This window comes from Spermophilus citellus, assembly GCF_964194105.1.
Source record: "Spermophilus citellus genome assembly, chromosome: 2".
In the NCBI taxonomy this organism is placed as follows: Eukaryota; Metazoa; Chordata; class Mammalia; order Rodentia; family Sciuridae; genus Spermophilus; species Spermophilus citellus.
Genome location: NC_138183.1, coordinates 45,012,494 through 45,030,185, shown reverse-complemented (window position 1 = coordinate 45,030,185; position 17,692 = coordinate 45,012,494). Strand labels below are relative to the sequence as shown.

Genomic DNA, 17,692 nt, shown 5'->3' with positions numbered 1-17,692 from the left:
TCCAGTAACAGTGAATCATATTATTCTAACTTATTTTTTAATCCTTTATTTTTATTTTAAAAAATTTAACTGATACATAAAATTGTACATGTACATAGGTCACTGTATGATACTTTGATACATGTTTACATTGTATAATGTTCAAATGAAGGTAAGTACATCCATATTCTTATCAAACACTACCCAGTCAACTTACTGGATAATAGAACCACAAATCTTTTTTCTATCTAATCATAGAATTGTGTGTGCATTCTTTCTTTCTTATTTGTTTATTTACTTACTTATTTTTTGTGGTACTGGGATTGAACATAGAGCCTTGTTCATGCTAGGCAAGGGCTCTTCAGTATCTCTTTTTTTTTCTTTTCTCTATTTCCTTCCATTCCCTTCTCTTTATTTTTTGTCATTTATATTTTGTCATTGGAGATTGAACCCAGGGGCACTTGATTACTGAACTATATCCACAGCCCTTTTTATTTTATTTTGGAACAGGTTCTCACTAAGTGGCTGAGACTGACCTCTTACTTGTGTTGCTCTTGCATCAGCTTTCAGGATAGCTGAGATTACACCCCTCTCCACCAGTCTCAGCTAATGTAGTACCTGTTAATCAACATCTTCACATCCTTCCTCCCCTCTACTCTTTCCAGCCTCTGGTAAACATTCTACTCTCAACTTCTGTGAAATGAACTTTTTTTAGACTTCCCATAGAAGTTAGATCATGTAGTTCTTGCCTTTTTTGTGCATGAATTATTTCACTTAATATAATGACCTCGAGTTCCGTCCAGGTTATCAAGAACGACAGATTTCAACCATTTTATGGCTGAATAGTATTCCATTGTGTCTACTGCCATATTTTCTTCATTCATCCGTTGTTGGAGACAGGTTGTTTCCATTTATTGGCTATTGTAAATAGTACTGCAATAAACATGGGTGTGCAGATGTCTCTTTAGCATAATGAGTTCATTTCCTTTGGATATGTACCCAATATTGGAATTTATGGTATTTCTATTTTTAATTTTTTTTTTTGAGAAACCTCTATACTGTTGTCTACAATGGCTGTACTGATTTTCATTCCCACCAGAAGTGTTCAAGCCTTTCCTTTTCTCCACATCCTTGCCAACACGTGGCAAGGTTATGCTTTTTTTTTTTTTTTTTAACAGACATTCTAACGGGAATGAGGTTTTGAGACCTCGGTGGTGAGTATAAGCTAGAAGAACAAAATGAAAAGTATAGGGAGACTCACAGCACATCTCTAATGACCACTGAAGTTCAGTATTATTTCATGTACCTGTTGGCCATTTGTATGTTTTCCTTTTAGAAATGTCTACTCGAGTGTATCATCCACTAATAATCTCTTGTCAGATATATAGTTTACAAATGTTCCCTCTCATATATAGCTTGTCTTTTCACTTCAATACTTTTGATCTCTGTTGAGGTCAAAAGCTATCTACTATGATGTAATTGCCTATGTCCAGTTTTGTTTCTGTCTCCTGGGCTTTGGATCTTCTCAAACCCTGCCCAGGCCTATGTCCTCAAGAACTTCCTTTGTGTAGTCTTCTAGTAGTTTCATAGATTTAATTATTACTTCATTTATTAATTCATTTATTAATTATTATTCCATTTTAATTTGATTTTTCTATATTTTTGTATATGATGAGAGAGAGAGTAGTTTCGTTCTTCTGCATTTGGATATCCAATTTCCTCCTTACTGAAAAGACTGTCTTTTTTTCCAGTGCAAATTCTCAGCAATTAAGTCAAGATCAGTTGGCTGCCGATGTGTGGGCTTACTTCTAGGCTCTCTATATGGTTCCATTGGTCTATGTGTCTAATTTTGTGCCAAGACTAATGCTGTTTTAAAATCTGTAGCTTTGTAGTCTAGTTTGAAGTCAAGTATTGTAAAACCTCCTACTATATTCTTTTTGCTCAGTATTTCTTTGGCCATCTGCAGTGTGTGTGTATGGTTTCTTAAAATTTTAGGATTTTTTAAAAAGTTCTTTTAAGTTATACATGTCAGTAGAGTATATTTTGATATATTTTTACCAACAGTACATCTTATTCTAATTAGGATCACAGTCTTGTGGTTGTACATAATGTGGAGATTCATTGTGGTGTATTTATGTGTGTACTTAGGAACTTTAAGTCAGATTCATTTCATTGTCTTGCCTATGGAATAACATTGGTCATGTAATCATATATGCACATAGGAAAGTAATGTCTGATTCATTCTACTGTCTTTCCTATTCCCATTTCCCCTTCCTTCTCTTCATTCCCCTTTGTATAATCCAAAGTACTTCTATTCTTCTCTACCACCAACCCTGCCCGCTTATTGTGAGTTAACATCTACATATTAGGGAGAACATTCATCCTCTGGTTTTTTGGGATTGGCTTATTTTACTTAGCATGATAGTCTCCAGTTCCGTGAATTTACTGGCAAGTGCCATAATTTCATTTCTCTTTATGGCTGAGTAGCATTCCCTTGTGTATATATACCACATTTTCTTGATCCATTCATCTATTGAAAGGTACTTAGGATGGTTCATTGTTTAGCTCTTGTGAACTGACCTGCTGTAAACATTGATGTGGCTGTGTAGTATACTGATTTTAAGTCCTTTGGATCTATGCCAAGGAGTGGGATAACTGGGTCAAATGGTGGTTCCATTTCAGATTATCTGAGGAATCTCCATACTCCTTTCCAGATTGGTTGTACCAATTTCCAGTCTTACTAGCAATGTATGAGAGTCCCTTTTCCCCCACATCCTCACCAACATTTATTATTACTTGTATTCCTGATTGTTGCCATTCTGACTGTAGTGAGATGATATTGCAGTGTAGTTTTAATTTTCATTTCTCTAATTGCCAGAGATGTTGAACATTTTTTCATATATTTGTTGACTCCTCATATTTCTTCTTCTGTGAAATGTCTATTTAGTTCCTTTGCAAATTTATTAATTGGATTATTTTTATGTGTGTGTTAATTTTTTTTAGTTCTTTATATATCCTGGAGATTAATTCTCTATTTGAGGTGCAAGTAGCAAAGATTTTTTTTTTTTTTTTTTTGCACTTTAGGAGTCTTATTGAGGAAGTTCCTAAGTCAACATGATTCAGTGTTGGGCCTATACTTTGTTCTAGTACATGTAGGGTCTCTGGTCTAATGCCTAGGTCTTTGATCCATTTTGAGTTGAGTTTTGTGCAGAGTGAGAGAAGGGCTAGATTTTATTTTGCTACATATGGATTTTCAGATTCCCCACACCATTTGTTGAAGAGGCTATGTTTTCTCCAATGTATATTTACGGTGCCTATTGTCTAGTATGAGATAACTGTATTAATATGGGTTTGTCTCTATGTCTTTTTTTCTGCACCATTGGTCTTCATGTCTGTTTTGGTACTAATACTATGCTGTTTTTGTTGTTATAGCTCTGTAGTATAGTTTAAGGTCTGGTGTTGTGATGCCTCCTGCTTCACTTTTCTCTCTAAGGACTGCTTTGTCTATTTCGGGTCTCTTATTTTTTCCAAATGAATTTCATGATTGCTTTTTCTATTTCTATGAAGAATGTTGTCGGTATTTTAATAAGAATTTCATTAAATCTATGTAATGGTTTTGGTAGTATGGCCATTTTGACAATGTTAATTCTGCCTATCCAAGAGCAGGGAGATTTTTCTGTCTTCTAAGGTCTTCTTTAATTTCTTTCTTTAGTGTTCTGTAGTTTTCATTGTAGAGGTCTTTCACTTATTTTGTTAGATTAATTCTCAAGGATTTTTTTTTTTTGAGGCTATTGTGAATGAGATAGTTTCTCTAATTTCTCTTTCGGCTGATTCATCATTTGTGTATAGGAAAACAATTATTTATGGATGTTAATTTTATATCACGTTACTTTGTTGAATTCATTTATGAATTCTACAAGTTTTCTGGTGGAGTTTTGGGGTCTTCTAAATATAGTATCATTTTGTCAACAAATAGAGATAGTTTCAGTTCTTTTCCTATATATATCCCTTTAATTTCTTTTTAAAAAATTTTAAAAATACTTATTATTTTTTAGTTGTAGCTGGACACATTATCTTTATTTCATTCTTATATGGTGCTGAGGATTGAACCCAGGGCCTCACACATGCTAGGTGAGCGCTCTACTGCTAAGACACAACCCCAACCCCATGGGCACTCCTCTTTAATTTCTTTCTTTGGCTTAATTGCTCTGGCTAGAGTTTCCAGGACCATGTTAACTAGAAGAACTGAAAAAGGGCATCCTGTCTTGTTCCAGTTTTTAGAGGGACTGCTTTTAATTGTTCTCCATTTAGAATGATATTGGCCTTGGATTTAGCACATATAGCTTTTACAATGTTGAGGTATATTCCTACTATCCCTAGTTTTTCTGGTGTTTGGAGCATGAATGGATGCTGTATTTTGTCAACTGCTTTTTTTTTTTTTTGCATCTATTGAGATAAACTTGTGATTTTTGTTTTTATATCTATTGATGTGGTGAAATACATTTATTGATTTCCATATGTTGAAAAAACCTTGCATTCCTGGAATGAAACCCACTTGATCATGGTGCACTATCTTTTGAATGTGTTTTTGAATGCGATTTTCCAGTATTTCATTAACACTTTTGCATTTATGTTCACTAGAAATTTGTTGATATCTTCAAGACTTTCTATTTTCTTGGAGTATTAAATTTTCAAAATAGTTTGATTATTCTCTGTATTTCAGTGGTGTCTATAGTGATATTTCTTTTTTCATCACAAATTTTAGAAATTTTTCCTTTCTCTTAATGATTAGCATGGCTAAGGGCTTATCAATTTTATTGATTTTTTTCCAAAAAATCAACTTTTTGTTTTGTTGATCTCTTGAATTGTTTTTTCAATTTCAATTTTATTCATTTTAGCCCTGATTTCAATTATTTCCTTTATTCTATGACTTTTGATGTTGATTTGTTCTTTTGCTCTTGTGACAGCAGTCTGGTGTGTGAATAGCTCTTCAAATTAATTTCTCTGGGGAAACAATTGCTGGAACCTCCTACTCAGCTACCATCTTGCTCTCTACCCATAGCTTCGTAGTCCTATCTGTCCCCCTTTCTACAGAAGTGGAAACTGACAGGGTGAGGTTAAGTAGCTTAGGAATTTATCAAAAGTAAACCAAGGTCCATGTGTCTTCAGATCCCTGGCTTTTTCCATGATCCACACCCAACAGCTCCTCAGATACTTAGGAAACCACTTATCCTCCCACCCAGCCATCTTGGTATAAGAACAGAAAAGAACAAATGCTATCAGACGCAGTTTAAAGGGAATTAGACTCCTCACTTGTGTTTACCTCACACTCCCAAACATAAATACAACAGCAGGATCTGAGAGGGCATCCATCCAATATAAACGTTCAGGGCTACTACAATAGCTTTGGAAATAAGCCATAATTATATTAGCATTACATTTAGCTACTTAATCTCTCCTAGAAAACTTATTAAACAATGAGATGGGGTCAGTGTTTTGGACCTTTGTGTTTATGACTCCCTAGAAGTTTTAATTAATTTTTTTTTGTACGTGACTATTTCAGCCAAACGACTTTAACCACACAGATCATTTCTCAGTGGCCATATTCACCATCCACCGGATTCTCCCCCCTGACTCAGGGGTGTGGGTCTGCAGTGTGAACACAGTAGCTGGGATGGTGGAAAAGCCCTTCAACATTTCTGTTAAAGGTAAGCTTCGTTTTTCATGGGAAGATCTTACACCTTTGATGCGTGGTGTTTATGTATTGCTGGGGAACCAAAATACTTTTGAGGAATTTTTTAGGAACTGAGCCTTTTTTATTAAAATCATGTCCATGAAAGTAGAATAAAAAGATCAAGAGTATAATTTTTGAAGTCACACAGCCTTGGGTTTGAGTTTTGTCTCTAACAGCTGGTAATCTTGTATGTGGTCTTGAACAAATGAACTTAACCTCCATGAGCCATTCTTTATAAATGAAGCTTATTTTCTCAACCCCTGAGAGTTATTTTATCATCATCGTTGTGACATTTTTCAGTAAGTTTTCTCAATAAGTTTAGCTTCATCATTGTGACTTTCTACTCATCATGAAGAATGATTTGGAGAATCTGTTTGGAAGATCACTCACTTAGTATGAAGCTATTTTAAAAAATTAATATGAATGATTGTTCATGAATTCAGGGTTGTGGACATTCTTCCTGTTATAAATTGGTATTTCAAATTTTTTAGTTAACCTGAGTGAATATGTATACATTTGTGGCTTGAAGGGAAATAATAAATTAGAGGTAAATACAAATTAACTTGGCTGGTCATTCATAGACATAACAAGGAATTTTAAATATGGTAGTGACATATGAATTCATTTAGACAAAAATACCTAATAGCTCTCTGGTATAAATTCTACAAATGGCACTGATATTACAATATCTAAATACTAAGTCATTGCATACTTCATCTTATTTAATCTTTGCAAGAGCCTTGGACAGCAGATATTTTTATCTCCTTTTCCAGTGAGGAAACAAATTCAGAGGATTTAAAGTGTATGAGGTAGCACAGCTGATAAGTGGCCAATCTTAGTTTTAAATCTGGGTCTCTTGACCTCAACACCAGAACTATCTTTTCTAGACCATTTTGCTTTTGAAGTCTCTTTTACAGATGAGGAAGCAGGATGGCCAAAGTTGTATAGCATCTAGTCCATCCCATTATTTAATTAGAAATCCTTTGGGAGATCCCAGATATAACCTCAATAAAGGAAATGGTATAAGTACTCAGAACATAGTAGTGTTTTAAAAGGAGGTCAGTAATAGCAGAGTCATAAACACAACTGCATAGACTTTAATTCTCTGCCCTGAGAATCCATGTACAGCATCTTGGACTCATTATTTATTTATTTATTTTTTAATTATAGAAAAAAGCCAAAATCTCTTTATTCAGTAGAAAATTTATATGATCAAAATAACTTCTTATACCTTGCTTATATTCCTTTGGGGAAATAAATGGCAAATAAGTAACCTGTAGCATTGGTTAAAATGCTGAGTGCCATGGAAGAAACTAAAGCAGAAGTGGGGTAAGGAATCTGGGGCAGGCTGAAGAGATGACTGCAATTTTAAGTGGGGTAGCCTTGAAGGTCACTTCTAAGTCAAAGTGTTGAGGCAAAGAAGAAAAGTAAAATTACTGAATGTTGAATTGTCCCCTGATATCTGAAGCTTCCGTATCATATAATACACATTCTTGAGGAGGGAAAGAAAACCCAGGTATGTATTTCTAAGAAAACCTTCCCCCCGCCCCGCCACTTTTGAGGTGCTGGGGATGGAATCCAGGTCCTCACACATGCTAGGCAAGTGTTCTACCATTGGGCTACATCTCCAGCCCAAGAAGGTCTCTTTCTAATGGAGCTATTGAGCTTCTGGAAACTCACTGACACACACTTATTGAGCACCTGGTAGGTTCTGTACTGGTGAACAAACCTTCATGGTCTTTGCCCTACAGTAGTTTAGAGTCTAGTGTTTTTACAACCTTCTTTGATTACCATTCGACTGAGGAGCTCTTTTAAAAATTTTATTCTAAAACTCCTAGCACCATAAAGTTTCAACATTACAGCTGTACTGTCATCCATTTATGGACTGTGACCCTTTGGAGGTCTACAATCTATTATAATATCTAAGTTTTTTGATTCCTCCAAAAACCAGTTTTCAGCTTCTTGGAGTTGCTCTCACTTCCATTGAGAATGCATGGTCATTGAGATGGATAGATTGTTCTAGACTCTCCAGTGGACGCCCACTGGATAGACTTAAGGCAAGAATCTTTCCTGACCATAGCCAGAAAGAGGCATCATAGTGGAAGGAGGGTCGCAGAGACCTGACTTTGTTGGCTTTTGAAGTAGAGGAAGAGACTTGGAGCCAAGGAAGGCAGGTAGTCTCTGATAGATTCTGCTCTAGAACCTCCAGTAAGGAACACAGTCTTGCAGACACTTCCATGGTAGCCCAGTCAGACTCACGTCAGACTCCTGACCTCCACAACTGTAAAATAATAAATCTGTGTTTTGTTAAACAGAAAAAAGCGCATATATATGAGTGAGTGAATACATGACGTGGTAGGAAGACCAATAAAATAATCACAATAACTTAGAATAATTAACTCAGAAAATTACAAGGAAAGAAAAGTAGAGGTTCTCTGAGAGCATATAACACAGGCATCTAATTGAGGTTCTGGGACAGCCTCCTGTGATGAAGCCATATCAGAGCTAAAAGGTGAATGTTCAGTAGGAGTTAACTGGGAGAATAATAGAAGGTGGATTCCTTGCAGCACATCAACAGAGAGGCTGAGAGGGAAAGGAGCTAGGTGCTTGTCGATTAAGTGAACTAAAAGGTAAATGGGACTGGAGGGTACTGAATGAGGGAAGAGAAGGCTTGGAGTTAGAGTGAGCAATTATGCAAGGCCTGGCAGGTCATGGTACAGGTTTTGATTTTAATCCTATGTATAAGGAGAATCCACCGAAGGGGTGTGGGCTAAGGAGTATTTTAGGGAAGAATTTTTTGGGTAATGGGTAGGAGGGACAAGATCAAAGCAAGAGAGCTCAGAGAGCATTGAATCTGAGCAGAGAACTCCAAGAGGACTTGGAAATGTAAAGCACTCTTCCTCTACCCCTATTAAGAACAACAACAAAACCCCAAAGCCTAAGGACTAATGTTATTGCTTTAACTTTATTTAGTTCTTCCAAAGCCCCTGAATGCACCGAATGTGATTGACACTGGACATAACTTTGCTATCATCAACATCAGCTCTGAGCCTTACTTTGGGGATGGGCCAATCAAATCCAAGAAACTTCTGTATAAACCTGTTAATCATTATGAGGCTTGGAGACACATTCAAGGTAAGGTTTGTTCAGGAGGGGCCCAAGGGATATGACATCAGGAAAAAAATTATTCCCCAAATATAGAAATCCCCTTCTCCCTGCCACTACCCTCTATTCCATTTCAGAATATTCAGGAGAGTGTCGGGGGCCCTCTAAGTTCTGGGACTGACTTTCTGGAAGTCTCTGTGTACTAGGGGCACAGAGACCGTTTGCATTGTGAGTAACTAACTAGGTCAGTATTTCCTGTCTAGGCCTCTCTGGATTCCAGTTCTGCCTTGAGCACTCTCTCCTGCATGGTCATGGTGAAAACATGTGTTTACACCATGAATGTGGAAACAGGAAGCCCAGGGCTTGCTGGAAAGGCAGACTTAATTTGCCTAAATCCTAGGGGTGATTCTTTGTGCCTTGTTAAGTCATTTACTCTTTTTCTCTTTTCATGTCTTGCCCTGTCCTGCAGACTCTTAACACACAGGTTCAGGATTTTGAACCTGAAAAGTTTGGGCAGTTGTAAATAGAACTAGGATGGGAGAAGAGGGAGGTGTGGTTAAAGAGAGCTCTATCACGCTCCTCCAACTTCCTGAAAGAAGAAAAAAATTCGGCAAAATGTGACAAAATGTCAAAAGTTCATGATAACAGTTAAATTTATTTTGAAATACAAATTACAGTTCTGTTTGTATGATATAAAATCATAATTTAAAAATGAAAGTAGAACAGAAATATCAATTGATGCTCTAATTGAGCCATCTCATAGACAGACCTGCCACTATGCAGCTTGTAGGAAACATGTATCCTTCCATATTTAATCTTACTTTGCCCAAGATTTCCTAAAAATGATTCTGTATCTACTGTATGTAGATAATTGAGAAAGTTATTAAAGAAGAAAAGGAGGATTTGAATTCAATAATGCTGCTGACAACCTAGGTAGATTGGAGGAAGTCAAAATATTGCTACTGAGTTCTTCTTGTTCTACTGTAGATTCAAATAAAATCTGGACTCAGGGATGTTGAGCTGATTTGCTCGACAGCTGTTTCCAACATCAGTGGCCAGGCCCGTTTTGTCATATGGTGGTAATAAGCCATCACCTTGTCTACCAGTGAATATCCATAGAGTACCTTTCTAAGAACTGTTAAACATAGTCTATTTCTCCCCTTGCCAATTAGGAATTTATCTTAGGGTAAAGAAAAAATTTACCTTTGAAATGTCCATGGAGATACAGACGCTGTCTAAAGCAAATAACTAAGGAGAAAATGCTATTTGAAAATAATCCTGTATTTTTCAGGGACTTCAGAACCCTTCCTTATAATGATGTGACTATTACAAATTGGTTGTCCGATCACATTAAGCAAACCCTTCAAGAGTCTTTTTTGCTCAATAACTTGATTATAATCAGTGTATTAACTTGAAAACAGGTAGGAATAAAATTATTCTAATTGAGTTTTTCCTCCTAAGTATGATGTTTCATATAGTAAATTTGTAAGGTCTTATTTTGCAAACGGAAAGATAAAAAGCACAAGGGCAGAAATGTGCAGGTGGCCCAGAGATATGCATAATGACACAACATGACCTGAAAACATTTTTCCAAAAGTCAAATTTTTCTTATTCTGAAAAAGTGAGGTCTTAAAGATAGAATTGCTTATTTCACCCAGATGTTATCTTTTTGAAATTTTAAATTTGTTTTACATTGCAATAATAACCTCCCAAGTTTAAACAATTTAACAAAATGCAAACTGAAGTTTCCTGGACTTTTCCTCTTCTCAGTGACAAATGAGATTGTTACGCTCAACTATTTGGAACCTCGAACAGAGTATGAGCTCTGTGTGCAGCTGGTCCGTCGCGGAGAGGGCGGGGAAGGGCATCCTGGACCCGTGAGACGGTTCACAACAGCTTCTATAGGTCAGTTGAAGCCAACAGGCATTTATTCATGAGCCGGGTGGGAGGGGGAGGAAAGGGAAAGAGGAAGGAAGACCAGGAAGGGTGGTGGTGGGTGAGTGGGTGGGTGGGGATGGAGGTGGACGGAGTTTGCTTTTGAATGGATGGGAAAGTGACAGGAAGGCTGGCAACTTCAGGCCAAACAGTGCCTTTATTTGGGCTGGACTCCTGGTCTGTCTCCCTGGGGGAGGGGGTCTGCAGCCATCCACGGGGACAGAAAAGGAAGCAGATGAATCTTCAGGAAGGCAGGGACATCCCTTAGGACTTGAGATTTACTTAGCAGCAACTGTGCTGAGCCTGGGCTCCTGTATTTCACCACCGGCTTCCTGTTTCCATCTTAAGGGTCCAGGCCAGGCTTCTGCCACAGACATACTTTAGAAATCCCAGTTTGTTTATTTTTTAAAACAATTTCTAACTTTTCAAAGTAGTTCATACACATGATTAAAACTTCAAATAGAATGAAAGGCTTTTATCTAAAGAACAGCACCCCCTGCTTTACCCCTCCACTTCCCATATCTCCCTCCTATAGCCACTTTTATCTCCTTAAACTGTTTCTTACAATCTTTGCCTCCCTGTTGCTAAATCAGTGGTTTTCAAACATCAGTGTCCAGCAGAATCACCTGGAGAGCTTGTTTTACTGGATTGCCGGGCCCATCCCCAGAGTTTCTGATTCTGCAGGTTTGAAGTAGGGGTGGGGCTGGGGTTCAATAATTTGCATTTCTAGTAAATTCTCAAGTGATGTTTAATATTGCTGATTTGGGTCTACATGTTATAGATAATTTGTGTAGAGATATTTCTCAATTCACCAAAATCGTCTGGTACCTGTTGGCCTTCCAGTGGTTTAATGGAGAAGCTCTTGATGTTATTTTGCAGCCTCTTTGACACTACCTGGGGTACAGCTTTCTGCCACCAGGGGCCTCCTCTGAAACACCAGAGTGATCCTCTGCAAAGTTCTCTTTTCTGGACCTTTGACTTATTCACTGTGCATAATCACTGTGTATAATTATTATCTTACTTTCTCCTGGTCAATTCTTTATAGTTTAGTTTCAGGTTCATATAAATTTAATTCATACTACCTTATAGGGTAAAAATAATCATCTTCCTCACTTTACAGATGGAAAAGTAGAGGTTCAGAGTGGTTAATAAATTGCCTGTGATTTGCCTGTGATGACGCGTCTTATGAATCATGTACCATACTAAATCATCAGAATCCATATCCTTGTTTCTTATTTTTACCTATGAGCCCAAAGTTGCCATTTCCTTATTTCCCTTTTTTTTTCTTTTGGTCCACTTACTAAAGGCAGGAAGATATAAAATGATTTAGTGAGAGAACTAGGAAGAACACCTAGATCCTCTGGGGGGATTGTGCACCCCAATAAAGACAGCTCCCCCCTCCTCATTATCCACCAGTCTCATCTGACCAACATCCTTAAAGAACCAAATGGGGCTTGTAGAGGTTAAGCACAAGTAAGAACTGGCTTTCTGGGAACCCATCATGCTGTGAAAGCAAAAAAATAAAACTAGAAGGTGTATATACATTAGAAAGGGATCTCTGTAACTGAAATTAAAGGGAACTCATATGTGTCATCAGGGTGCTGCCAAAAGGCAAATCGGTGTTGATTTTCTCTTGATGAATCTGAAGGAAGAAGTCCTAATTTGATTCAGATGGGCAGTATTTATGGAACAGAATATAAATCCTTCACAGGCCCACACCATATAGCCCTCAGAATATGTTCCAACCAGGATGTATTCAGAAGTCTCTTGGAATACTTCAAAGTACTTCTCAAGGCTGGACGGGAAGGGAGTTCTTGAAGGTTCTCCTTTTCCCATCTGAATTTTGCTGATGCTGGTTTTTAATTCATCTGAAAGTTGCACTGTTTATGTGTGTTGATTGAGGTGGTGAAAGCCAGGGAGACCAACAGAAGAGGGAAGAAAACATATTCTGAACATGTTGGAGAAAGAGCAGACAGGGCAGGGGCAAGGGCTGCCATGCTCCTCAAGGGAAAGGGAAAGGGAAGTGTCTGTATTTGTCCAGCGTCTCCTCTGTGAGACACAAGCTTGGGAGGCTCCAATGTGTTCTCCAAAACATCATCTCTTCAGGCCACTTTGCCACTGTAAGCCTGCCTAACCACTCTGGGTGGCTGCCTTTGGAATTTAAACTTCAGAGATTAGCAAAAGGAGTGAACACCACCTCACTCAATTTGCCTAGATTTTAGAGATCTTTAGCATGATGCAAGAGTGCAAGAGCATGCCTGGTCGCTGGTTCTCACTAGTCTGAGAGCAGTCAGGATGGCTGGTGTGATTTCCAGCTCAATGAAAGCAGCCCCTTCCTCTCACCTCTAATCAAGAGTCAGAGCAGGGTTTTTTAACCTCATATTAAAAAAAAAAAAAACTCCATAAGTAGCTTTTTAAAAACACTTTTGTCCTAATAGGCTTCTCCTCTCCCCAAGACATTTTAATACCATGATAGTGTCCATCTGTGTATCATGACCCTTTATGAACCATTGTAATAATCTAATATTTTCTTATGCTGTTAAGAGCCAATTTTTGTCCCCTAGGGTTGGTAACATTGCCACTGAGAATGCACGAATGAAGGGATACCCATCTTGTTTTGAAAAGAATTTATATCTGGGATTTATACATTGATTACTATTATTAACTGAACCCGTAGTTTCCTCCTTTGTTCATTAACACAAGAGGAAAGAAGGAAGCAGGATGGGAGGGAAGAAATATAAACAGAGCCTCCAATACCTTCAAAACATTTTCACATCCATTATCTCATTCATTCCTCCTAAGTCTGGAAGAGAGTATTTTCGTGTTACTTTACATGTTAACTTGGAGGGGCTATGAATTTGCACCAGGTCATGAAACTGAAGTGGCATGCTCCTGCTCTCTGATTTTAAAATCCATATTGTTTCCATTCAGCCACCTCTTTGGTCACGGAGGTTCATGTGGGTAATTATGGCAGTGTGTAGTCATAGCTGATACTTTGTGTGTGTGTGTGTGTGGGGGGGCTCTAGGATACTTTGCCAATAAGCTACATCTCCAGCTATTTTTACTTTTTATTTTGAGGTAGGATCTCAATAAGTTAGTGAAGACCTCATTACATTGCTGAGGCTGGCCTCAAACTTGTGATAGATCCTTCTGCTTCAGCCTCCCAAGTTGTAGGGACTACAGGTGTGAACCATCAGAACTGGCATAGCTGATACCTGGATGTGAACTGAGCAGGGAAAGGGATGACCTTGCCATCACAGCTGCTATAATGTCTGAAATTCCCCTTGCTTAGGGGAAGTATCCCTGAAACAGCTTTAAAATGTATTTCTCAAAATGGTAACAAATGCTAAATACTCACAACCCTACAACCTACGAAAACCCATTGTTTTTATTTTCAATAGTTTCCCTCCTATCTTTTACCAATTTTAGATGACTTTTACCAAGTTGCACTCAAGTTTTTTTTTCACTCATGCACTATATATATTTTTACTAGGTTTCCACACTCCTCTTAATTATCTATTTTAATATATTGATGGCTATAGTATAATTCATTAAAAATTTCCCTGTTTTGACTATTTAGTTTTTTCCAATCATTTGCTGTTATGAATAATGTTATAATGAACATCTCCATGCACATAGTTTTTCTTCTTCCTTCAGGATTTATTTCTTCAGTCATTTTTAAGACTCTTAAAGAAATATCCCCCAAGTTCTCCAGTGGGGTTGTACTCCTGTGTTAAAGTTACTCAAACCACATACTATTTTAAAGATTTGCTATTTGGGTAGCAAAACAAGTATCATATGGCTGCTAGCTTGTGTTTCCTTTGACAGCGTGTGAAGTTGTATATTGTTCTAGAAGCCAAAGTTATTCTTCCAAGGTTTCCCTTTGGGACATCATCACTTCTGACCTCTGTCAAATAATGATCTTCCTGGTTTCTCCTAGGACTCCCTCCCCCACGGGGTCTCAGTCTTCTACCAAAAAGTCAGACCACGCTAAATTTGACCTGGCAACCAATATTTCCAAGCTCAGAAGATGATTTTTATGTGGAAGTAGAGAGGAGGTCGGTACAAATAAAAAGTGATCAGCAGAATATTAAAGTGCCAGGCAACTTGACCTCAGTGCTGCTCAACAACTTACACCCCAGAGAGCAGTACGTAGTCCGAGCCAGAGTCAACACCAAGGCCCAGGGGGAATGGAGTGAAGATCTCATCGCATGGACCCTCAGTGACAGTAAGTCATTCTTGCTTCTCTAGTCACACTTGAACAGCACTCAGCTACTGACATTGGGGCTTAGCTTCTGCCACTTCAAGACTGTTCTCAGCCTCCTTATATCAAAGAAAACATTTGACATTTGTTTTTTTGGGATTGGCTAACTTCACTTAGCATTATCTTCTCTAACTGCATCCATTTACCTGCAAATGCCATGATTTTATTCTCGTTTATTGCTAATAGTCCATTGTCACATTTTTTTTTATCCATTCATCTATTGAAGGGTATCTAGGTTGGTTCCACAGTTTAGCTATTGTGAATTGTGCTGCTATAAACATTGATGTGGCTGTGTCCCTGTAGTATGCTGTTTTTAAGTCTTTTGGGTATAGACCGAGGAGAGGGATAGCTGGGTCAAATAGGCTGATTCATAATGGGTAGGGAGGGGGAGCATGGGAGGAATAGACAAACTCTAGATAGGCAGAGGGGTTGGAGGGGAAGGGAGAGGGCATGGGGTTATTAATGATGGTGGAATGTGTTGATCATTATTATCCAAAGTACAAGTATGAAGACACAAATTGGTGTGAATATACTTTGCATACAACCAGAGATATGAAAATTGTGCCCTCTATATGAATAAGAATTGTAATGCATTCTGCTGTCATATATAAATTTTAAAAGACTATTTTTAGAAATAATAAAAGGTAGTTGTTAGTTAAGGCCAATTAATGTTCACCTAGTCGTTTTACTAACCTGCAATTCAGAACAAAGCCCATTAGGATTTTCAGTGATTCAGGCAGGATTGCTAAATTCACCCCTCCTTGTTAAGGCTTTATTAAGTAGACTAGTAACATGAATAAGGTTTTGTAAGGTTTGTGAGTACATGGATACCCAGTAATGAGGGATGAGTCTTTCTTAATCTTAAAAGCTAAACAACTTACTTGAAAACTTTTTAAAGTTAAAATATATGTATCTGAGAGCATTAAAACCATTTTTTTCTTTCAAAATAGTCTACAGTTCAGGCTTTTCAATATTTCAGATTGGTTATTTAAAATCTGTTACAACTTTGGGGTTTCTTTTAGGATTGAAAGTTTTTATGTCATTAAGCAGCAAGTGCTGTTTTGCTTCAATGAATTATAACTGTGGCATTACATTTTGGAGGCCTAGGAAAGACGAGATACTTCTTGGGCATAACACTACGATAAGTCAGTGTGACGTGGCCCCTTGTCAATCCCCAAAGTCCGAGGCTCTCTTCTGCAGCTGGTCTCTGCCTCCTCATTAACAGTGTGCAAGCTGGCTCAGTGTTTCTCCAGTCACTCTCTCATGTCGCTGACTCTTGAAAGTATGACCTGTGTTGCTAGTATTTAGGGTTGTTTTTTGTTTATATGTGTGTGTGTGTGTGTGGTGTGTGCACGCGCATTATGTGAAATTTAGAAGTTACAGAATAGTGCAGAGACTAACACAACACACATTCACCGTCCAGGTTAACAATAGTTAGCACTGGGTCATGTTTGCTTTCAGCATTTTTTTTGTTGACCTGAAGTCATAATACAATACAGATATGTTAAAATCCCCTTTGACTATCATTCCTGTTTCTATTCCCCTCTCTCCAGAGACAATCAAAAGTATGAAATTTTGTCTTTCCTTTCATTGTTATATAATAATATATAGAGATCTATAAGTGTACATATGCATACAGACCATTCATCTGTTTCTTAATAAACATGATTCTTATCTGTTAATTTATTTAGATCTGATATATTCCTTATACACATCTGTTATATATGACATGTTATATCATTTATATCTTTCTTTTTAGATGGACATTTAAGCTGTTTTCATTGTTTTACTGTCACAAAAATGCAACTGCCACCTTATTCATGCCTCCATGTGCAGAGGGGGAGCTTTGCTAGGGAACATGTCCAGAAGTGATACTCATGGGCACCACTCAATGTGTACTGTGTCGCGGAGTTTGAGGGCACTGGATTCACATCTCTGTATCTATACTGTTCCTCTGTGTTTATATCACTTAATACTGTCAGCCCTTTTTAGTTTTGCCAATCTTAAAAGCAAAAAAGAAATCCCATTATTAATTTCAAGCTTCATCTCCTTCACGACTAGCAAGGTCAAGCACATTTTCTTATGTGCATGAGTCATTTGTGTGTTTTTTAAAAAATATACTTGTGGATGTAATTTGTTCATTTGCTATAGATTATATATTTTTACCAATCAAGAAAGATAATTTGTGTGCCATCTTGTTTTATGCATTGCTAATATACTCTTCTAATCATTTATTTTAACCTTGTGTGTTATGTCTTTTACCCCATATATTCTTCACATTTTGATGCACTCAGGCCTGTTAATATTTGCCTGTACAGTTGGCACATTTTGGGGTTTTTTGTTGTTGTTTTTTGTATTTTGGAATCATTCCCTGCTACAAGCCACAAGTATATTCCTTGTATTTTTCTAGTAGTTCTTGAGTTTTGTTTTACATATTTGGGTCTTTAACATATAGGAATATTATTTGAGTATACAGTATATTTTAATATTTTTTATCTTAATCTTATTGATTCACATGTGGTCCCAATGCCATATATTGAATAGTCCCCTTAGTGACTTGTGATACTTTCTGTATCATATCCCTAATTTTCATATTGATTTTGATTCTACTTCTAGGCTCTCTGTTCTCTTCCATTGACCTATGTTGGTTACTATATCATTTCCAGTCTGTTTAA

At 37.4% G+C, this 17,692-nt stretch overlaps 1 protein-coding gene across 2 annotated transcripts in view; it reads left to right on the top strand.

The window, feature by feature from the left end:
- Positions 1-17,692, top strand: part of TEK (TEK receptor tyrosine kinase) — a 112,631-nt gene that overhangs the window by 71,666 nt on the left and 23,273 nt on the right. For both annotated transcript variants that reach the window (XM_081282064.1, XM_081282065.1), the window contains exons 9-12: positions 5,543-5,687; positions 8,687-8,848; positions 10,589-10,723; positions 14,694-14,981. In XM_081282064.1, the coding sequence (XP_081138190.1) occupies positions 5,543-5,687; positions 8,687-8,848; positions 10,589-10,723; positions 14,694-14,981 (730 nt within the window). The remainder of the gene's footprint in view (positions 1-5,542; positions 5,688-8,686; positions 8,849-10,588; positions 10,724-14,693; positions 14,982-17,692) is intronic.